This window comes from Anopheles funestus, chromosome 2RL (genome assembly GCF_943734845.2).
Source record: "Anopheles funestus chromosome 2RL, idAnoFuneDA-416_04, whole genome shotgun sequence".
Lineage (NCBI taxonomy): Eukaryota > Metazoa > Arthropoda > Insecta > Diptera > Culicidae > Anopheles > Anopheles funestus.
Window position 1 is genome coordinate 1,323,851 of NC_064598.1, and position 23,528 is coordinate 1,347,378.

The following is a 23,528-nucleotide window of genomic DNA, read 5'->3' on the forward strand; positions in this document are numbered from 1 at the left end:
AATGAAAGTACTCTAAATACAGAGAAACCAGGGGCAGTACTGAATGGTACACACATAAAATATGGGATGATGGTGATCGTAAAAGTAATCATAATACATTATCATTATCGTAATTTTAAATCTTACACGACTGAAAAAGGAAAAAACGACATCCCCTCTGCACAGTACAGTAACAACCCACACACCAGCAAAACCAGGCGCACGTCATAAGGAGGAGCAAAACATTCCTTCCAACACCATTTTGTGCCTCCGGGGGGCCGAGGTCGAGACGAACACAGATCCATGTGTTCGTGCACTGTATACCAAAGCTCGTAAAGCCGCGTTTTGGTCGTGCCGAAAGTGGCAATGATTATGGTCGTTGTACGTTTTGTGCACCATTTTCCCCCTTTACTTTGCTCGCGGGGAGGGGCATGTATGTGTAGGTCGGTACTGTGGCGTTGCAACGGAAATGCGTAGAAAGTGCGTGCGTATTGTACGGCCTCGTGCACCGGCTGGCTGATGATGGTGTAAAAGCACCTACCGAAACTGAAAGAAACGGGTTTTTTTTGCAGCCGTCATCCTCTCGAACGCAGACGACATTTCCGCTCGTTGCCATTTTGCGGAGCCACCGGTAACGACATGAAATAAGCGTTCGCATTGCGAGGTGACACATTTCTGGTGATGGCGTTGGCAGAAGGGTGTGATGTAAACGGGGGCCGCGTTACACGTGGGCGACGGCAACAATGTCCAATAACGAGGATGACAACCGGAACGAATGCCAACGGAGCAGCATGGGTGGCCACCTCAAAGCAGTCGGATGGTGAAGGGATGTCTTTCAAAAGCAACAACCGTGCACAAAATTGCCCTCCAAACGGCCTCTCGCTGCCAGATTCGATACGGTGAAGTACATTGCCAAAGTACTGATAAGGGCACACTGCATTAGGAGACTTTATGAGGTGCTTCACGAACTGCCTTGGACGAAAATACCTCTACCCGTTCGTTGTCCACAAGATTCTCTTGATTGTCTCAAACGTAGCCCTTTACGTGCGATGTGTGTTCGGAAGTTTCGCTAATAGTTTCAGATTAGCGCTTGAATCTGGCCTGGCCTTGATAGCGCTAGGTTCTAAAGCTTCACGCTCAGGCCGTAATGAATAGGTGTTTGTTTCGGTATTGTTTCAACACTGGACTCGCTTATTTCGATTAATATCGGATAATGAAGCAGAGGCAGAAGCAGCAGCATCTGCCGAGGTCCAGAAATCGGTTACCATTGTCTGTTTATTACTTTAATGTAGTCTTTTGCTTCATGGCTAGTGTTCAAATAAACCGCGCCTCGCTGATCTTCACCGTAACGCCACCCTGATCGCCGTCATGGTAACGTATCCGATCAAAGAAATGCGATTATCAAGATGTCTTTTCATCTCTCTGCAGCTTATTCGAAGCTGCTGAATGGCGTTGTTTGTTTTTCCAACGATTGTTTTATCGCCATCTTTGCTAACCCGCCTGGAGTTTATCATTCGCAGGCGAAGCGAAGCGAACCGACATCGATGATACTAACTGTGCTCAATTGATCCGAATATTCAATAAACAGACGCCACACAATCACTTTGCCCCGCCGCCGCTTGGGCGAGGTATTTCATTTCGTCCTCGTTTGCGACTCCGTTGGTCGGGAGTTGTAAGGCCCTCGAGCATTCACCGAAAAGCGACTGATCCTATCCTTTGGTTCGCTTCTCGTTACACACTCGATAAGCACCTGCCGTTCGAAGGTACACAGCAATGGGTTTCCTTTCATCATGCTGAGCCCGCGAAATCTGATCGACCGCAGCTAATCGCGCATCGTATTTCCCCACTACATTGCGAAGCGCAAACATGGCACCTAGCTAAAGCGGCTTTTCTGGGACTTAGTGGCAAGGGATGACCCTGTAGAACCACCGGGCTGTTTATCCGCAGTGTGGTTGCCACCAACCCGCCACAAAAGAACAGCTCAAACGCCAAAGCACAGTGACGAAAGGGCGAAAGAAAAACGGGGGGAAAAAATGCTTCGTTTATTATCTTCTCAAATAAATGGCATTGACTTGTGCTCATCTGGGGGTGGATCTGGTTGTGCTACTTTTTTCCCACTACTGCCACAAACACTACTGCTACAAACACTGTACGGACAGGAGGCGGGTTGGCGTTTTCTCGCGGTTGTCCCAACTTCATCGCCACCATCAGTGTACCGCACAGTCATGACTGACGGAATATTAATTTAAAGAGCTTAAATAAACTTTTACCACCCGCGTCTCCAGATCTACCGAATGCGACGCTATGGAAATCCTTGGAAAAATCGTATTCCTTCTTCGCTTCTCGTTTTCTTTGCCCTCCGGGAAAGACCGGGAGCTTTTGCGTTTTTTTTTCTTCGTTGCTCTGCTTAGAGGCATTTCTTTGCCCTCCATCTTGTTATACGATTTCATCTACCGCAGCTCCAGTTGCCAGCCAGCCTGTACAGCCCCTCGTCTCGTACGCCGATCGTCGGAAGCTGTGACAATCAAAGCGTAAGAAAACGACAGAAAAAGAGAGAGAGAGAGATGGCGTACACAGCGAATAAAAAAAGTTCAAGAATTTAATCAAATTCCTACCAAACGGCAACCCCGAACGGTTTTCCGTTCCGTGCCTGCGTCCGCATGCAAGAACCATTCCGTCATGCAGCCAAAAAGGCATGGCAGTAGTAGTGGTAGCGTCCCTTCCAGTTCCCACGGGCAGTCTCTGTGTGCTTGGAGCGCACAAAACGGTCAACGGTTGATACGGTACAGGCCGTCTTAGTCGTTGATGGCTCGAGCAGAGTACATTAAAAGCAGTTCGCACGAAGGAAAACGGCCTAACTCAATTAGTAGTGAAAACTGTAGGGAACGTACATATTTCCCTGCGACTACCGTTCCCCAAAAAAGGCACACCCAGTTCCGGCTGCAGGTTCGCAAATGTTCGCCGAGTGGATTAAAGAATGGTTCTTAATTATGCTAAGCAGTGTAGCACCGACGAGTCTACCTGTGTGGGAATGATTTGTACAAAGAATTCATATTTTCAAACGTAATTTTGCTCTTATATTCTCATTTCCGTGTAACAATGCAACATAATCCCGAGGTACGTTTGGCCGAAACCTTAATCCACTTTGTATTAATGAAAAATTATAAGCAGGTTTGTTCGCTCTGACGCGCTGTACATATTCCCTAGAAATTATACCGATCCTACGCTCATGATCGTTGGACCTTCAGCTGGAACAGTTTGGCGCGGGGAAAACAAACGCTCATTTTCAGCACAGAACCGCTCAAACTACACACTTTTGATCAGCTTAAAAACGGAAAACTCTCACATTGTTCGTACGACCGTTTTCCGTTTCAAACTTTCCTTCCCACAAGAAGCCAACGAAGGTGGTGTGGAAAAGTTGCCTGTTTATCTTTCTATTCAACCACCGAAATCAAACGTCAACCAGTTGCCACTGTCGGAATCGAAATTTACCAGAAATAAAAAAAAAGCGCCAAAAAGTCAGATTCTGGATGGAAATGGTGAAACAAATACCAACCACCGAACAGCAGCAACCAACACGCGGCTACACGACACAAAACGACAGCTGAACTAATGCAGCCAACAGGGAGGTAGACACAAATCGGGCGTCGTGTTCTGGCCGCTGATGTCATGTGTCTGGAAAGTTGCAAAGCAGTTCCAACCAGTTCTAGTAGCAGTTCGGCAATCGGGGACTGCATTTACATGAAAAGCGTCAAACTAACTTTTGCTTCTGGCTTGTTCTGGCGAACAAAAGTCTCTCCCGCGCTCTCGGCAAGGCCACCGTCGCGAGGGTGACTTTTGTCGGTAAAAGGCTCGTTCACCGCCAGAAGTTGTGTGCGGATGTGTTTTGCTAATTGAAATCGATCCATACCCATTGAATCGAGCAGTCGAACTGTCGGAACTGTGAATAAGTAAACTCGCAATCGGAGGGCGCATCGGACCATTCGCGCCACTTAACAGTGTAGGGGGGAAGCAATTATACCGGTACCGCGCCGGGACAACTTTATCAAAGTTCTACATTTTGGTCGCTTTTTCACCAGCCACTGTCAACATGGGCGATGCCGAGTGAATGATTGGCGGCCGCCGATCCTCCAGCGATGAGGAGGAAGTATCATTCTAACAAATCTGTCCTAATCACCGGTACCTGTTATTGCGCAAGACTTCTTGGGCCACTAAGTAGCAACATATGGCGACAGCTGGTAGTGAGGTACGTTGTTTGTTGGAGCATGTTTTTCAATGGATACAATTTCAATCGACCTTCCGCTCCTGAGACGGGAAAAGTCAGCAAAGATCTCTTGCGTTTTTTTTGTTGCATCCCCAAGACATTGGCGTCGTAATCGACAGGTTGCAAGAGTATTTACATTTCATCCCCTACCCAAAAAACGGATACGTGCGGCTCTGTTTGTCAGACGTGCCATTCCTCTCCGTTGCCATTAAGCGGCAAGACCCTTAAACGACGGAACAATGTGACAAACAACGCACGGACGAACGGATTGGATGGTGAAAGGATCACAAGGAGAACGATCCTTTCAAGTCGGTCCCATTCGTTCACCCGAAAGGACGTAGCGATGACAGTCGATTTTCATAACGAGCGCAAATGTGTAAAATAAAACTCAATGGGGGGCTTGTGTGTGTGTGTGTGCGTCTTCCTTTTGCCAACCGACTGGCGTAGGAGTACTTATTTCGTTCGCCCCCGTGTTTCATATGCTGCTCACGTGTTTTGTCATCGTTCGTTGAAGGATCAAAACACTTCGTCCTCCTCCATTCAGCACTAGTTCAGCACTCACCTAGAGACCTGGAGGTGGAGGGAGGGTGAAGCGAATCCTGCTAACCTGCTTGAAACGACCGTAACAAAAAAAAACAACAGTAAGCAAGGAAAAACTTAACTCCACTCCCTGAAATCCAACAACCTGAAAGCGAACATATTTGTTTTGCTCGCCAAAATTGAGCAAAGTTTCATGCCATGCAACAAAGAGGGCGAGAGTAAGGGGGATTTTTGGAGGGGTAGAAGGAGGAAGGGGGGAATGGAATACCTTTTGGCTAACCCCACCCGATATATATCCCGGCAAAAGTGTCGTGTTTTTCTGGTAAGTGTTTGTCATCACTGCCGTAGCTGATCGCTTTCCCATATTGCGTCGATTGGGATTGTGAAAAATCCTCGCCCCCCAGAAACAGACGTGGGAACTGGGAAAGCATCCGGAGTGTATGTTTTTATTTCGACAGAATTTTGCCTCCCGCCGATTTTCCGCCCCTAACCCGCAAAAGGGCTACCTTTCGATAGTCCTCGAATGCTGCTGGGACGGCTGGGAATGGCACAGTTTTATCTCCCGGCTCGTTAAGACAGCACTCACAACGAAGTGTTGCAGCGAACACGGCGTGGCCGATGACGATACGATTCCATCAACTTGCTACGGGTTAGTTATATGGGAGGACCCATTTGCCACCATCGTCACTATCACACACTCCTGCAGCCTCCACCATATCGATCGAATGTTTCGGCCCCACCGGTGTGTTGATGTTGCTGAATATTGAAAACGATAGATGTGGGGAATCGATGTTTTTGTTTGTCACGCGTTTCAGCCCTTTGTGACGGGTTTGCGAAATATTGCGGACGGAAAACTAACACGTGGCCATTTTTGCCTACCGGAACACGATCACGCACGCCGGAAGGTTCTTCGTTTTCTTCCTTTTTCTCGCGCTTTATAAACACAACCAGCGCAGGGCATTCCTTTTGTGACGCGACAGTACTAATCCAGCAAAGTGTGTGCCGGTGTGAGCTGGATTGTGGCCCGTATGCCTTTCAATTGAATTAACGTAATGGTGACCCTGCTAGTGCTACTGATGTACAGAGCCACACAACAGTGAAAGACAAAAACAAAGCAAATCATTCGTCGCAAGCAATTGTTTGCCGGTCGGTTGACTTTGGTGCTCGAAAAAATTGTCTCCAAATCTGATAAGCCTCGTTAAACGGCAAACTATCGCCAATTACGCCATTTTTGTTTGGTATACGTTTTTTTTTATTTTGGAGGATCTGGCAGCCCGGCAGCGTGTCACGGAGCTGGGAACGACGAATAAATCCAATTTCGACACAAGTGTGCAATTGACTTGATATTTGCTACTTTCGCTACGAACCGTTGAGTGTTGGGGGAAATTTTGCACGTTAATGAAATTGAAGCGAATGAAGCTGGGAACTTGTGAAAAGCTCCAACGAGGGTGTTACCCGGGCAACGGTACCGAACCAAAGACACGATCGAAGTTTTTGCATAATGTCTGTACATTGATGAGTTATTGTAATATTGGATTTTTTTTTATTGCAAACCATTCTGAAAAAGCACATTGTGATAAGTGTTTGATTTGTGATTTTAATTGAATTGGGACGTGCCTAATTAAACATTTTTAAGTGATTATTAAGCACTTTCTAGCGTGTTTATATTATGTTGAGTGTAAGCTTCCATTCGACAGAATGCTATGTTCTTTATCTTAATTAACTTCCCCAACTCCCCGGTCTCCACACGTCTTCATATCGTCCGACCGGCCACTTTGGAGAACGGTTACTTGAAACAATTACACCATCGTGGTACGGCGAATGAAATTCCGAATAGACGGATGAGCAATGTTGGTGAACACTCCTGGCAGACCGTTCCCACACTCGATGGCGCCCCACGACACGACACCGTACTGTGCCCCATTCTGTACCGCCGGTCCTCCACTGTCTCCCGCACATGCATCCAAACCCAGTCCACCGGCACAAATCATGCTGCAACGAGAAGCGATGCGATTGCGATAAGAATGTTACGATTAGATAAGACGTCTTTCCGCACGCACTCGTCCGTGATGTAGCCGGTCCAGCTCTGGTTGCAAATCTCCCGTGGAACAACATCCAGCTGGACCATCTGCAAGTTATCGACGACCGTGCCTGCCTGTGATGTCAGGTGACCCCAACCGGCCACCGTAACGCGCTCCCCAATCGACCACTCGGGCAAAGATGACAGCGGAATGGGTGCTCTCGCCGGTCCGCTCACCATGGGCGTTCGGACGCGAACGGTCGCCACGTCCCACTGGAACTCTGCCATGTCGTACTGGTCGTGCAGGTAATAGTAAAATACCGCATGCAGTGATCCTCCCGCCGACTGATAGGTGCTCCCGGCACGGACTGAAATCTGACGGAAAAGGACATCAGTAGGGCGCTCTAGTTGGACAGCTGCGTGTTGCGGGATCGCGACTGACTTCATCATTGTTGGGATACCAATCCAGGCAGTGGGCAGCCGTCAACACCCACGAGTGGGATATGATGGATCCACCGCAGATGTGATTATTGAAATACCGCAGCGAAACCTGATAAGGAACGTTCTCGATAGTTGTCTTACTTCCACCGACGATTCGTACCGTTCCGACGTCATACCCTGAGGGCAGGGAAACGGAATGTGGAACACGATTTACCCTTGCGATGACGGCTTCGAGCGGTAGTGGAGCTGTAAAGTGATGAAGCCAACATTAAGGAGAAAGTCAAACACTCGTCAAGAGTGTACCCTCGATCTACACTTGGCCGGACGGGGCAGGAACGTTCACTCGAACTCACAATAAGCGAAAATTGGATCTACGCAACAGATGGCAAAGACCAACACCGCTGGAAAGCTTCCGACGATGCATCGCATTCTGACTGCCGCGAACGTTGTTACACCGTAGACGTGCTGCAAAATTGACACTACCAAGAATCCCACCACCTCCACGCGACGACGAGATATTTGGAGCAGTACACGCGGGAACTCGAATCGAAATCTCAGCTCACCATGCTCGGTACTGTGCATTAATTGTCTAAGTAAATTTCCTACGCGTGGTTTATCGGGCCACTGGGATGTTATCTTTATGAAGCGTCCAAAAACCGAGCATTTCGAGACGGAGCGAAAATGATAACCAGATTATGAGATGATAACTGGCGTAGGAGTGAATTGACTTGGGTGAGAGATTTTTTCTGAAAGAATCAAGCATTCAGTTTAAAGTCTAATCGCCAACGTTGAGACTAATTGGTCAACAAGCCTGATAGAGCAACATTTTAACCAAAGTTTTTTTACAGTAATAACACGGCAAAAGCCGTAATAACAAATAGTTTTTGCAGTAAGTTTAAAATTTATTTCAATCATAGTTTTTTCCGACGCATTTGCCATTCTGCCAGTAAGTCTGGTAGCTGACTAAAACCTTTTTTACCTATCCTTATCGGCAAAAACAAGGCTACAAATTTACACGCTACATGTCCTGCACCGTGTAGAGCTCCGTTCTACATCCACCACGTTTGCTTACCAAACAAACGACTCATTTAACACTGTTTGTCCGTGTTTGCCTGCGGTACGGTCGGTTGAACCAAGCTAGGAATTAAATTTCACGCCGCAGTAGATGCGAATCAGCAACCTTCCGGACCTTCGATAAAAAGTGCCAACTACACCGTAATGAGATAATTGCGCAATTTTGTGCTCCAATATTTTTACCTTCCCGGACCCTGGATGCATCCACACCACGGCACAAATGCACGACCGAGTGCAGCTTAGCACGGTACGACCGAGTTTCTTTGCATGAGCAAAAACGACGTTGAGTTGCGTTTCCCTCCCCCCGAAAAACACAGACAGCCTGCGATGCAGAATGGCAATGTTGTTGGAGGCAATGGTTCTAAAACTCAATTACAACATCGTCGTCGTCGTCGGCGCTCGTACGGCGTCGAAGGAGAGCGTGTGCAGGGATGAAAGAGTGCATATTTTTTCACGAAAAGCTCCCCACCATCGGGCGGATTAGCGGACGTGTAAGCTGCCGGAATGGTAGTAGCTGGTCGGAACCGTGCCAACCGAGACCTCGGTCGGATTCTAAATATCCGCTCGTTTGAACCCGGAAACCCTAAGCCTTTCTTAAGCCTCTACAGTACCAGCGACTGCAAATCGCTAAAACCTCGCGGCTTGATTCTAGAGGTCTCGCCAGTAATGAGGAAAATTTTAATGAAGAAACTAGATGCGTTACGGGAAATTGATGGTAATTAGGCAGGGATAGCAATCAGCGGGCGTAACGTTTAGAAATAGCACACACACACATACATTCTAGCTTCGCATGGAAACATGGAAACGGAATCGAATAAACGGAACCTCTTCTCCTGTTACCTTCGCTAATAGCAGCCGCTTATGATGCTAACGGCTGATGCGTGAAGATATCGTCATCCGTTTCCAGGTTTCCAGGTTTTCTTTCGTCCCTACTCTCGGGGTGCGGGTGTTTTACACACATGTGAGGATTTGCGTAAAACTGCACCTTTGCAACGTGCCCTGCGTATGATGGATCTATACGAAGGGATGCTATTCTAATTGGTCGATAAACTTTACCATTATGCCCTCCGTTCCTGATAGGTTTGCAACAACATGTTATCGTAGGTACGATAACATGATGCAGGAGTTATGTGAAACGTGTTCTCCGAAACAGGTGCAGTTATGAAGCTTTTTATCGCCTTTCTAACCAACAGAGTGGTTACATTGATAAGAAAACATATTATGTACGCTGGGCTATGAATTATTAACAACTTTACACCACTTACTAACAAGCTTTTGTAACCGCTGCAGTAGCTCTCCCCGCTTTTTTTCTCTCTCTCTACGCCAATTTCTTTGTCCACACGCAATTCATCGTGAAAAGCATACTGGTTAAAAGACAGTACCCTCAATACCACAACAGCAATGATCTTTACTCTGTTTGAGCAAGGCATACAAAAAACAGCACACGTCGTCCATCGAAGGCAAAAAGGCACGCAAAAGTTTTTCCCTTTTTGCATGCTGTCGAAATGCTTCACTTTACAGCGAATGGCTCTCCATCCGTTCAGTGCCAGCAGAAGAACAACAAACGAAAATGAGTGACACAACAAAACACAACAAACAAAAAACATCACACAGCACCAGAAAAGCATTAATCCCCGCACCATCTTTCACTGCTTTCGGCACCTTTGCCACCGTTAAGCATGATGCGGTTTTAAATTAACTTTCCACTGGAGATCGTGCCAGAACGGAAGTGCCGCATGGCTGGCGGACACTCCATCATCACCTCCGGCCAGTGTTGACAGGCCTCAGACTGATGGGTGGGTTTGGTCTCACGCTGGTAGATTGGGAGAGTGTAAATCTTAACATCTATCCGGTTAGCCTTTTATTACCCAGTTACTGGGTGATGTCGCCCCATGGCAACGGGGTCTGGTGACGGGCGTGAACCTAGCAAGTCCTTTCGTCCATCAGTATGCGCCGGGATGCAAGTCACGACCAAGTGAAGTAAACCCACTCACGAGACTACGAAGTGTGGCGTAAACGCAGAAAGCACTTTACGCAGTGCAGCAACACTTCTTGTGCGGTACGGGCCAAGACAGTACACTAGTGATGAGAATAGAGTATCTAAAGAACTGTTGCCACTTCCGGCAGACGCTTTATTCTTTCATCTTTCCAAAGCGTCACAGCTTACATCAGTAGTGGTGGGTCGAAAGGGGAAGGGGAGTAGTCGTTTATTCTCGGGAAAGGAATTACGCTTGGTGCGTTACACTGCCTTCGAGTGGAGACCATAGTTGGTGTGACGCATATAGTTAGCTGATGGTACAACATCCCCAACATCCCCAACAATGAATGAAGGTCGTACCATAAAGAGTGCGGAAAAAGGTGTAACAGGGAGTGCCATTTATCAAGAGCAATGACCAGCACCGAAGACGAAGAGATTTGTTTTGGCAACAATTTAGGACACTTCCACATACCATCTCCCCTCTCGTTACCACACATCACCTCTGGAGAATGAAAACCCTCAGATGGAGAATGAATTATTAACCTCTAGAAATCGGGTTGGCTAATAGAAATAACAAATGATGTTATCAAAAGCGCTTGCAGCCAAAAAAAAAGCTCAACCCTGTACGCTGCAATAAGTAAATTGGCCAAGGTCGATGACTGGAAATTATTAATTCCCAGCTAGTTTGCCTCGAGCTAGTGGACTCGAGGAGAAAAATGAACATTTCATCCTGTTTAACTTTGTGACCCTAGTTTTGTGCATATCATCTGCGTCCCAACTGTCCACAGCTGGCCAACATTAGCCGTAATTAGCTTGATTGAAGTGTTTGCGAATGGAAGTAACACCGTCCAGTTCCGCACACGAAAGATGGGCTTTTGTCAACAAAGCGTCCCGATGCGAACCGATGTAGAAAAACACAACGTACATATTTTCCCATAAATAATGCGACATACCGTCCACGGTCGACACTTTCATACGCAGCACCACGTTCCCGGGTAGCAGTTGTCGGCAACACATGCCACACAAAAGGATGGCACTCGCGAAAGCGCATCATGTCACCGTCAACGATCGCTAATGAAAATTGTTCCCCATCAAACGCACATCGACCGGATGATGACATGGAGCTCGTAATTGTCCGGGAATTGAGGTCTTTCGACATGGGTCTTTCGGAACATGTGGGCCTGTAGTTCCCCCGTCGCTTCGTAAAGGTGTCCTATCAGCGCCCTCTAGTGGTGCAAACGAACAAAAGTTTAATTGAATTAAATTGATTTAAAATTAAACATAAATTTTCACTCTCTACGCTTGTACGTTGGGACACGTTTGCATATTTACGTGCATGCTTGTGTGTGTGTGTCTTGGGGAATGTCCAGAGCGTTGGTACGTCTGGGTCAGATGGTGATAGCCAGACATATTACCGGTTGCCGGAATGGACTCGTCCAACCCCAATCCCTTATGCCATTTGCACCAGCGGACGAACGTCCATGGAAATGACATTTTCAGGAACAGTATCCGAAATTTCACGTCCAGATCGTAGGCTGACCGCTCGGTGCCGGTACGGCCGGATAGTTCTGGGTATTATGGGGATCCTCATCACAAAACGAATGGCAGCTGGCGAACCAACGATGACACAAAGGCACACAAACGCATGCCACATAACTCTCCCACATGTGTTTAATGCTGGGCAAACGGAAGAACGACGAAGGGCGGCACACATTCTGTCGTTGGCATAAGGTTCGATTCCCGTCTCCTGGGCTGTCCGGCCCGACCTTCCGTAATATGCGCCCATCCAATCCGAGTACCTATACGTCATCGGAGGAAATCATCAGTCACTGAAACACACACACACTCGCACGCAGATACACGGAAAAGCACGATCTGCGGACAATGGCACCAGCTCGACCCTGTCTGCGACATGGTGATGAATTCTCTTTAATGCTCTCCGCAAACAAGCTGCCTCATTTTCTCTGTATCACCGGGAAGACCGGAAAGACAGGCAGGCCGGTCGTCAGGTGAAACGCACGTGCACGAAAAGAGAATTCATGATGTGAAACATTTCTCTACCGGGGTTTGTGTGTCTATTTGAGTTTGAATCAACCTCCCAAAACTCCACCTTGGTGATAAATATTGAGCATTTCGAGGAGACATTTTCCGAAAATATAGACGAGATGAGGCCAAAATAGGCACCATGCCATAAGTCATCCCCGGAAACGGGTTCTACGATTTGGAGCGAAATTCTTTCTGCACACAAGATACCTGAGGTGCGGGATAACAACAGAACGGGTGGCCAATATTCCAAACACGTTGACACTTAAACATTGTGCTCCCCCCACTCCTCCCCCTGCACAGAAAACCATAGTTAACATAATGTTTTTTTGTTTCATCTATTTTTGTCCGAATTCATGCATTAGCAACATGTTCCTCAATTATTGCACAAAAATGCGACAAAAATTCGTAGTCCCAAGCAATGAGATAGAAAAAAAAAGAATAACGAGTACCGACATTCGTTTGATCTACAAATTTACATGAATAACATTCATCATTACGCTTGTTGTTACGCACGACCATGCTCGTCATATGCGCTATTAGGTGCGAAAATGATATGAATTGTAAATAGAAAATTAATCACAAATTAGCATGTTTGCGATTACGATTACATGGAACCTGCAGCTCAGTTAGGCTGATTATCATGTTTAAACTTTAATTTCATACATAATTTACTTACACGTTTTCCCCCGTTTCTCTGTCTCTCTCTCTCTCCCTCTCTCGCCTCCCAAAAACCACTTCAAAGCCTTAACGCTCGCATGTAAAATTGATCCGCTAAAACAGCTAGATGATAAGCAGAGTTCGGAGCGACCGAAAAAATACAGTAATGCAGTGGTGAAATTTTAATTGCATCACATAGATCACATGTACATACATAGCAGCTGCGATGGTGCGATGCTTCATTGCAATATCGTGTATAGAACGCGCCCCATCAGCTTAAAACATTTTGAACAACTTAACCAACTATTCTTCTTTCGTACGATGTGTCTACCCCTCCTATCCCGCTCGACCCATCATAAACGCCATCTCTTATGGCCAGCGAATGCTTTTGATCCTAAACTTTGTCCACCACACCCCCATCCGCGGCTCGAACCTCATCCTCGATGGAAGAATTCAATTCCTAACCAAACAACACGCTGATGCGCTGTTCGAGTCCGTCTCGCGTGTGACAAGACCAGAGACGGGAACCCGGTTTGATGATGCGCCCGCGTACGTGAGCATTGAACCGTGGCACTAAATTAGTGCATGCTCGGTACGTGTCCACCGGCTAGCTAGGGACGAGCAGCTTGCATTATACGTTTGCTTCGGTCGTCTGTTCGTACGTTCGCGTTTCGTACTTTCATGTGGTTTTCAAACAATACGCCAAACATGCGCGAAGAGTTCCTCCCCCCTGGGGGAGAAAATGGGAGGAAAATTGCGCCACGTGCAACCATTTTTGTGGACGTAGTTTTAATAGCAGTGATTTTTTGGTCACACAACCAGAAAGAATTTCCACTGTGTGCTATTTTTACGTTGGTTTTGGTACGGTATTTTGCACTGGAACCACTCCTTAACTGGCCAGTAATAAAAAAGTGTTTTCTCAAATACCGTTCACTGCCACTGAAGCTTCCCATTTTCATGGCAGTGACTGTATGGTTGATTATTTTTTAAATACCACTTTTTTGTCCATTAAATCCCCGACTTGGTGGATCGTTTATTAACAATGATCTTTCCGAGAATCGTTTGAATGCTTCATACCTGAAAAATCCCATGCTTGCATACGAGTGTGATGCATTTTCTCATGCAGGTCTGGCCATGGTAGCGCAGCACTCATCCAAACGCACACTAGTCGTAGCTGGAGGCAGCAGCTGGTCTTGTAAACTGGCCCGAAACACAAAACCGCGCCATTAGCCACCATCCCATGCACCGGTTCAAACCGTAGTTTGCCAGCAGGGTTTCGGTGTGTGTTGTTTTTTTTCCGGGAAGCTTTTCACACCAGCGCCGCCGGGGAGAGATGGTGCAGCATGAAATTGATAATCATGATAAATGGGGATTAGGCTTGGCACTGCAGTGGCCATTTAACGCGTAGCGTGCAGGACGGGGTGAACAGCGCGGGACAGCAACTTAGATGATCCTTTCGAAGCCTTGTACAGCAGTAAATAAAATCTTAAATCCTGCTTCATGTAGTGCGCTGCTGCATGTGCGGGTCTGTTCGGAGTGTCGGACCGGAACCACTCCACACACACACACACACACGAACATGGAACTATTTTTGTGTCCATGTTCGTTTCTTTCCTTTGGCTACGTACATACAATGCAACCATGGAGCTGCGTGGTTTTGCATCTTAAGCTGTCCACTTACGAACATTTTCTAATGCAGCAAAACACGTCGTCATGCTATCGGGTCCTAATCGGTAGTAATCAGTTAAGTGCTGTGGATTTATTAACCTTATCTTGCAATCTCGATCGGAACACTGATGAACACTTGTAGCAAAAGCAGCACACACAAAAAAATGGCAAGAAAGTGTTCAATAAATTGCAAGATTAAGGCACCATTCCACCGTTTGAGAAGGTTGTACAAGGTGCTTGAAAGCTTCAATTGTTCCAGTTGTTACTTTTTCTCTTTAATAAAAGGCAAGGAAATAAGCGATCCGAACCGGTGTCGATTATTCGATAAATTTTGTTTTTCAAAAAACCTCCACCTGCCTCTCTTTCCCCCCCCCCCCCCCACACACACACACACTCGTCCCAAAATGGCCGTGCGAGCCCGTTTTGATAAGAGGGATCGAATATTCTATTCCAATGCAATCACCGATGGCCACCGAATACCAAATGAGCCATGGTGCAATATATTCGCATTTCACCAGCCATTAAAAACTTTGCTCGAAGACCCCGGGACTGAGAGAAAAAAACCTACCCCTACCCCTACCCTTACCCCTAAGTTTCCTTTCCTCGTTTTGAGTATTGTTCTTGTCCAAGATGGTGCACACCGGACTGGCTAGGGGACGCATCTGAATTTGGTTGAGTAAAAAAAGGACCTTCTCCAATGGCCACTAAGGTAAAGTGGAGAAACTAAAACTTTTTGCATGAAAATTGGACTCATTTCGGATAGGACCGGGCCCCGGAACGGGACGGGTTATCTAGAGAAAAAAAGGGGTGGAAATTGAATATCTTGCTCACCGGTTTCAGGCTTACACGGCCAGCAGCAAGGGAATGGATATTCGTATCACCTGATCATCCCTTTCCACAACGAACACGTGGCTCCTTTTATTTCGAAACGCTCGAAGGGAAATCGAGTTTTGCAGCAAAAGAAGAAAAAGCTGTTCTTCCAACCGATCCAACAAACGGTTCTAACAATTTCACGTGATGCTGAACGGGGCACCAAAGGCGGAACAGAAAGAATCAAAGGACGGGGAAAAAATTATGCCGGAAGTTCGAGTAAATATATGACCATTCTGGCACGTCGTCGTCGGCGTCGTCGTCGTTCGCTTTTTTCCAACACATAAAAGAAAAATATTCGCACAGGGTAAAATCTAGATGAATGCTCTCCATTTTCTCACCATGCGCTGCTACTCCCTAAGAGGAATAGTACACAGCTCTGCACTCCCACCCGCTTCGGCACCAAGCTCCCATTCCCGACCCCATTTGCTTCCTTCCACTCGTATGCATCAAAAGAAAATCCTTCCTATTTATTATGTCAACTTGTACAGTGAATACGAAATTAGTTCTCGTGTCGGAGTTTTTCGCTCGCACCAAAACCGACCCATACACGGCGACCAGGAACAAGCTCGATATGGATGGAAAAACATTCGCTGTGTTATGAGCGTTTGTCCCAGTGTCCTTGTTCAATCCCTGTGCGGCCCTCCGGGCCACAGATATCGATTGCGAACCCGTGCTTGTGCCGTGTTGACCACGTGCGGATATAATGTGAGGATGATTGGAAAAGCATATCATTTATCCTTTAATTGACCTGTGGCATCCGGGTTTGTGTGAAAGATATGTTTGAATCTTAACCGGAATTATGTATCGGATTAAGCGTCAACGTACGCACGCAAGGACATACACACACACAGACGCACACATACATCGATATAGCACACATATATCCGGCTTAACAAAAGATCCTGGCTCTGTGCAGGAAATTGATTTCGCAATTTCTTCAACAACCACCAAAATGAATGCAAATAAGCATTAAGGGAAAAAGCTCTCACACACACGCACACTCATCAATTGGATATTCACAACGAATGGTCCGTGTCGCGGAGCTTTAAATTGCGATACAAGTTCGAATTTCGATCTGCAAAGTCCAACCATCGATTATTCCGAACCGAACCGAAGAAGAAAAAAAGGCTCTGTTTAACTCTCGATACGGATTGTTAAATTGCTCCCAACGTTATGTGCAGCGTTAGCTGCGTGAAGAAAAACGCTCGTTTTACGGTGAAATTAAATCGTTATTTCCATTCATAGCTTTATCGAGCGTCACAAGAAAATGGCCACGAATGACGCACAAGTAACACATGCTATTGAATGGAATTAATTAAACGCGTAACACAACATGCAAATGACCAGTAACGCTTGAAAGGACGATGATTCGTCCGGCGCAAGTAGATTGGCAAAGGAAACAAAAGTTATGGGTATAAAAAGAATTTATATTTCAACGTCGAACTATCTCTTCAAAACAGACAATTCATTTGAGTTGGCCAATCAAAACTGGACGTAAATTATTAAAACAAAAGAAAGAAAAAAGTGTGTTTTAACCATTTTCACGATAAATCGCGAAAAGGGAACAAGAATTTGATTTCCAGTTCAATTTCAACAGCACTGGACCAGAATGTAAATGGCGTTCAAGCACCGTATTCGTGTCACCTGCGGTGCTGTTGTTGGCTCAGTTGTCACGAATCGCGGGCCATACTGTCGATTCTCGCCCCACAGATGCCACTTAGCGTTCTGTGAGAGGTCCGTTTATTGCTTACTGTAAAGAGAATTTCATTACAGCGCTGATATAAAATTGTACATTTCCTTTTGTTTTTCGCATTCACCCTGTTCACCCTGTTTGGTGCCTTGGTTAATGCGTGATTGTTGGGCAAGCGCACCAGAAATAGCGCCGACAAGCGTCCGATGTAAATGCCAATGTGTTGAACCGCGTTCACCCGAAACAATGCACTATTCCCACGCCTGGGAACGATCACTTGTGCGCTTGTATACAATTGAGTACATTAAACAAGGTCCTTTGATGCACCGGAACATTGTCCTCCGTACAGTGTTGATCCCGTGCGAAACAGTTCGGAATGGTGGTTCAATAACCATGTTGCCAGTGCGTTTTGTACATCCCTTTTGTCACGCGCAAGCAACAAAATGGCTCATCCGATGTGTTGATTGGATGGTAATTGAAATTGTCTTTCCTACAATACGGCAATACGGCAAAGCAATCGAATGGACAATTTATAAACAAGCATAACACAGCCGGAAAGATTTGCAGAATTGCTAAAATTATAAGCGACGAAAGTTTTAATTCGCTTCCTAGGACCGATTAAGCTACATTTGTTGCTTTATTGCATACATTTAGGCGTAATATTTCGCACATAAAACGCTTAAAGGTTATCCCCAATTTTTGTACTTAGTACCAAAGGTTTTACATTTTCTTTATCCACAGTTAGAATTACGACGCGACTTGACCATCGAGCAAAATTATTATTAGGGCATCAATTGTTCCATTCACTTTTTATCAGCTGACAGCTGCAGAGACGATAAATTGTTCCTTCCGCAGGGCATCGATAGAGGAAAGCTCTCATTTTATAATCGTTCATAGCAGGTGCTTCCGAAAGGCGTACGAATATCGTGCAAAGGCACTGCACGAAACCCTACCATCGGGACGGCCAACGGAATGTGTCGTTATTAATACTTAAACTTTATCCCGATCGACATATTTGACCGCACCGGGCTGCTTCCGGGTGCCGATAGTTTCGGCATTCGGCCCACCGTATCAACTCGGTCACTTTCTTTTTGCAAATTTTGACCCTTTGGAAATGATCCAGCCAACGGCAGCTAACCGGTGTGTGTGTGTGTGCGGGAAAAGAATTGGCAACGAGCGAAGGTTTCACACCATTAAAAGCACTTAGTCAAAATCAATTGAGCAGTGTACTTCCCACCGAAGTGGCTCTTTATCATTTTGTCGGAAAATTAATTGAAACTATAGATCACTATACCCGGCACTGGCGATGTCCTCGTGCATGCTTCACGTAAAAACCACCGATGGCCACAACCACATTCCCGGGGTTAGAGCGGTGGTCTCCTTGCCTCTTGCCGTTCGTGTAATCGCCAACAGGTTATAGCCCTGCCGGATGACCTCTCTTTATCGATGCTCGATCGGCTCGAACGTCATTTCACATCTACAGACACCACTTAATCTCACCATCTGCTCCACGTCTGGTGCGATGAGATGAGGCAAACCAGAGCGACAAACCCTTCGCCCAGTGCTGAAGGTGAGTCTGTGTGTGGTGCATTCTTTCCAAGTGGGGTCTAAAAATTTATGAGCCTTCGTATGAGAACTTTATAATCGATGCTGCTTTACCTTGCATAATACATCCCACGCACACTGCTGCCACATCGCGTGGCACCTTTCCTTCGCTTTCCCCTTTGGTCGAATATGCTGATATTCTTTCAAACGCATTGTTTGCCCAAGGAGCGTCTAATGAAAAACGTTCTCCGGATGCCAAAACGAAGCGAAACAGAACAGAACAGGCATTCCACCGATAAGCGGATGAGATTTCCTGCCCAACCAACCGATCCTTCCGCAGCCTTGTTACGCTTCGTTGTATTATTTTTCCTGCGCCGATTCTGATGAAGAGTTGTTGTGTTTTTTAAATTTATTTTTGGAAAGGTTTGTTTTTCCTCAGCATTTTGCCAAGGGCAAACACACGAAGGCGAACAAGGCGAGATAGACAGAAGTATAAAAAAAATTATGGGAAATAATTAAAAATTTATAGCACCACAACAACTAGTCCCCGGGTCTCAGGGCGGAAAAATGCTTCACATTCCGGAATTTTGTTTTTTTGTTTCATCTACAGCAATGGGAACAATCTTCAAGTTCCGACCGACAAACGGGTACTTTACTACGACGAGCTTCGGAACCCTCGGAAAAATGGTTTCCGTGCGGGGAATCAGATTGCTTTATTGTTATTTCATCTTCAAGAATGCACGCTTCAGATTTGGTGGCATAAACAAGATCAGTCATTTAGAAGACTTCGTCTAGCGGTAACAATTCCGTTTGAGCTTTTCTGACCGTGTAATGAAGTTAAAGGATTATACCAAAACTAAAAAGCACAGTCAAAGTTTTCAGATTTGGCCAGGATCCGTACCATCAATAGAATCACAAATGAAACAAACAAAAGCACTCGAGCAGTTTTATTCTTTGCTGCTCGGTTTGCTGATTCCCGGAAGCTAATTCGTAAATGACGATTTTTCTCTCCGGGTACCGTACAGGGACTCGTTTCAGGCTTCAGACAAACGTTTCCAGTTCGAAAGAAAATTCACCGAGCTGCGGTCAGTATAGAGCATGACCGCGACATCTCGTGCAACGACGAATGCAAAGTTCTTTTGTGCAAGAAATGTTGTGATGCCCACACAAACCGCACAAACCACAGTTGGCCGTGGAAATCAACTTTTGGAAACTTTCTTCCACACCAGCTCCAGTCACGGATCCGTTTCGTTTGTTCTTGAGAAAATAATTAATGCAAAAGCCACACTATAGTCGCTTTATCGATAGTTTGCATGAGACATCATCCGCGGAAGAAACAAGTCCGCACTGCAAACAAACGAGAGAAAAAAAAACACGCCATCTACAACCGTGCTGAGTTCCGGGGATAAAGATTCAAGCGTGCTGCCGGTTTCGTCCAGGCAGGATGAGGATTGTGTTCAGCTACCCCGTTCATGCACCTACCGAAAGGCGCGACTCATTTCAACCGGAATGTGCAGCCTTTCAATTCGCCAAGAGAACAAGGATAAACAACCCCATTACCATAATCATAATGGAATGTCAAACAACACAAAAGTGCCCCGAGTTCTTCGTTCCAGGGTCGCGCGTCATTGCCAGAAAGCCGCTGGCCAACGTCGGCGCTGCATCCTCAGCATCCTCCGGACCTGTTCCCGATTTTTTTAACAACGCCTTCTACAAGGGGTGGGGCGTGTTGCAAAGGACAAGTTTTGTGCCATTTCGTTTCAGTTTCCGACTGCGAGGCGGTCCCTACATCCGGCTGCTTCAACGCCAATGCGTGCAGTAGCAGTAATTTGAAATTTTAATTTATTTCTTAATTAGCGGCCACTTATAAATCTGACGACGTATTTGACAGTTCCGTAAAAGTCTCATGAATTGCATATTTGTTATGGGTATTTAGCGTATAATTTTCAGTTCCAACTTTGTATTTTTTTTTTAATTACCCTTTTTGTTCTGGTTTTTGAGAACCAAACAGGGACATAAACGCTAAATACTGAACAACACTACCAAGCGCAAACGTACGTGAACAACACACGATAGAGAGAGAAGTACAAATAACTTTTAAATGCTCATAATAATGTTTTCTCAATAACCTTTCACAGAGTGAATTAGTTCTGCAAAGCTTGAAGCTCAAATCAAGTGTGGTGGAACTAAATAAACTGTTCTTGCATTAGTTAATATTTCTCTCCGATGATATCCGACTAGTCGGATCGGGTATTGGACTAAAAGTAAATTTTACTCAACAATGTGGTTTGAACTGGAGTGGAAGGTAGGGATTTTTGCCGACTGGACGATGTTGTTAATTGCTGTTCGGTGGTTAACTTTTGCACTATTTGACATGTGCTTGAAGACTGTTACTGAGCTTCCATTTAAAAGCAAAAGCTTTAGTTAACGCTCACTTATGTCATTAATAGTGCAAGAAAAATGTCTAAAATTTGGACCATTTTTTGCGTTACTTCACCAAACCAATTTGATAGAGGGGAAATCTCTCTTGTGGAAAATATTTCACTTGCGTGAAGTAAGCGTGAAAATGAATTAAAATGAAATAGAAAACTTTATCTTTTCAGTCCCAGTAACAACAACAACAGCGGGCCACTACGTTCAAGTGAGCATCTTGATCAAATTTCAAAGATAGCGGTTCGCATCATGCTGCTGTCACAAGAAGAAAAAAAAACCAAAAGTTTGATGCAAAAATTCCATTGCCCCCTATCCGTCCTGACAGGCGGAAAACCCCAACGCAACCAAATGGTATCTTCATTTGAGAGCATTTGAATGTAACCAGTGAGTAGTTGGGTGCAATGTTTGTGTGCCTCTTCGTTTCCGTATCACCATCCATGGCCAGTGGGGTGGAGGTAGCGCATTTATTCCCGTCAGAATGCCCAATTTTCTTCTGCTTTCAATCCGATCACGGAAAAATGATGTTCGTTCTCGAGTTTCATTTTTCGTTTTGCTTTTTTGTCCGCTCACAGTTCCTTCCACCGCACGAAGGATGGCCAAACCAAGCACATCCCGGCCAATACGACCGGCCCCGTGAGAGCTAAAGTTTCCCGGTACCATGGGGAAAAAAGATGAAACATTCCTAACCGCTTCGCCCCGCTCGTTCTAGGGTAAGTTCAAACTGATAAGGGAAAATATCATGCCGACGAGCATAGACCCTTAAAGGATGCTCATTACCGGGGCAGGGTAGAAGGTTTTCAACACGCATTTCTTCGTCATGACCTGGACGGACCAATCGTTGGCGGCTTCGGATCGGAAGCATCGGAAGATTAAAGTGAAAACGTTGTAAAGTACCGCAAAAAAAAGAGATCTCTTTCCTTTCCGACATGTATCCATCAGCGAACAAGGCGTAGAGGGGATAAGGCAAGAGAGAGAAAGAGAAGAGAGAAACAAGGGCAACGGGGGAAATCTTTTTCAAGCACAGGTTCGCCGGATCCAAAATTTTGGGGCAAAGTGGACGCAAAAGTTGCGATAATTTGTGCGATAAAAAATGTGTGTGTGTAGTGGAGACCCTTTTTTTTCTTGGGTGTCGACTACCCTCTTCGTTATCGCATTGGAAAAAGGCTTAAATTGTTGCTTACATCTTTCGCAAAGTACTTACTTGATCGGAGGAGCGAAAGGAACGAATGGTGGTGGTGGCAAAGCGATGAAAATAATATCCGTAAAGCGATTGCTCTCATCGTATCGAATTCAATTAGCGAGCAAGCAAGACGTAAGATGGGCCGCAGGCAAATAATAGTCACCCCTTACTACCTTGACAAATATTTGCGTTCAATATTAACTCAGTTAGCAAAATGACAATCAAAAATTGATCATAATCAAACATTGGCGTGGAGTGTAGAGCTCAAAATCTTAATTTTGACTTTATCACATTTGATGATGTGCAATAAATACGAAAGCAGTAAGAAAATATCCCGGTACGCCGCTTCTTGCCACTTACCGAGCAGCTTATCATTAATCTATGTTCAGCCTTACCGAGAAGCACCATTAACTGAGCACTCTTCACATTTTGTTACACAACATAACATCGTCCGGCAGCCACACTCTCAAGCACGAACTCGACATCATGCTCAATTGCGTCCCTCTCGAAATGTCCTTCCAACCGCGAGCAATTCCAACATTCACCGGACGTGCCCGCATATGGTAGAATGGAATGGTTTAAAAGCACTGGGATTGTTTTTTTTTAGTTTGGTTTGGTTCAGTGACGCTTGAACTCATCCAACGGAGAAGAGAAATTTGAGCTCACTGTCCGCGACGCGACACGTCCCTTGTATCCCAGGGACGACAGGGATCAACATTCGAAAGGAAGGAAATGCTCAGCCTTGAACGCGTCCGGCTTTTGGGAGGGCAGCTGTCAGTTGAACCGTTTGTTCATTACTGTGGTCATGTTGACTGCCCATCTCCTTCCTGCCGGGCTAACAGACATAGTTCAGGCAATCAAAGTAAATCTCTTCAAGTGGTCAATGTCAGCCAAATCGCTTCATTCGTCAACACTGCATCACACCACAGCACTGCGCCGTTCAAATCCCTCTTGATGGATCCTTTTTTCCTTCTTCCTAATCGTCATCCTGTTTGTTCTTTGCTTTCTTTAAAATGTAAATTGTTTTTTTCTTTTTTCGTGTTTCACACTTTATTCTTCGGAGCGTACCGATTAAGGGTGAATCAAATCAACAGATATAAATTTTGCCTACTTCGCAGCCACTCTGTTCCCCTTATTCCC

General features: G+C 45.7%; 2 protein-coding genes across 2 annotated transcripts in view; one reads left to right on the forward strand and one right to left on the reverse strand.

Moving 5' to 3' along the window:
• Positions 1-23,528, forward strand: part of LOC125761539 (protein sidekick-1-like) — a 102,464-nt gene that overhangs the window by 29,913 nt on the left and 49,023 nt on the right. The window lies entirely within an intron of this gene.
• LOC125761538 (trypsin epsilon-like) lies at positions 6,117-7,936 on the reverse strand. Its single transcript, XM_049422751.1, has 4 exons — positions 7,598-7,936; positions 7,246-7,490; positions 6,844-7,178; positions 6,117-6,775 (listed from the first exon to the last, which is right to left on the reverse strand). The coding sequence occupies exons 1-4, from the start codon at positions 7,824-7,826 to the stop codon at positions 6,583-6,585; spliced, it is 1,002 nt and encodes a 333-aa protein (XP_049278708.1). The 5' UTR covers positions 7,827-7,936; the 3' UTR covers positions 6,117-6,582.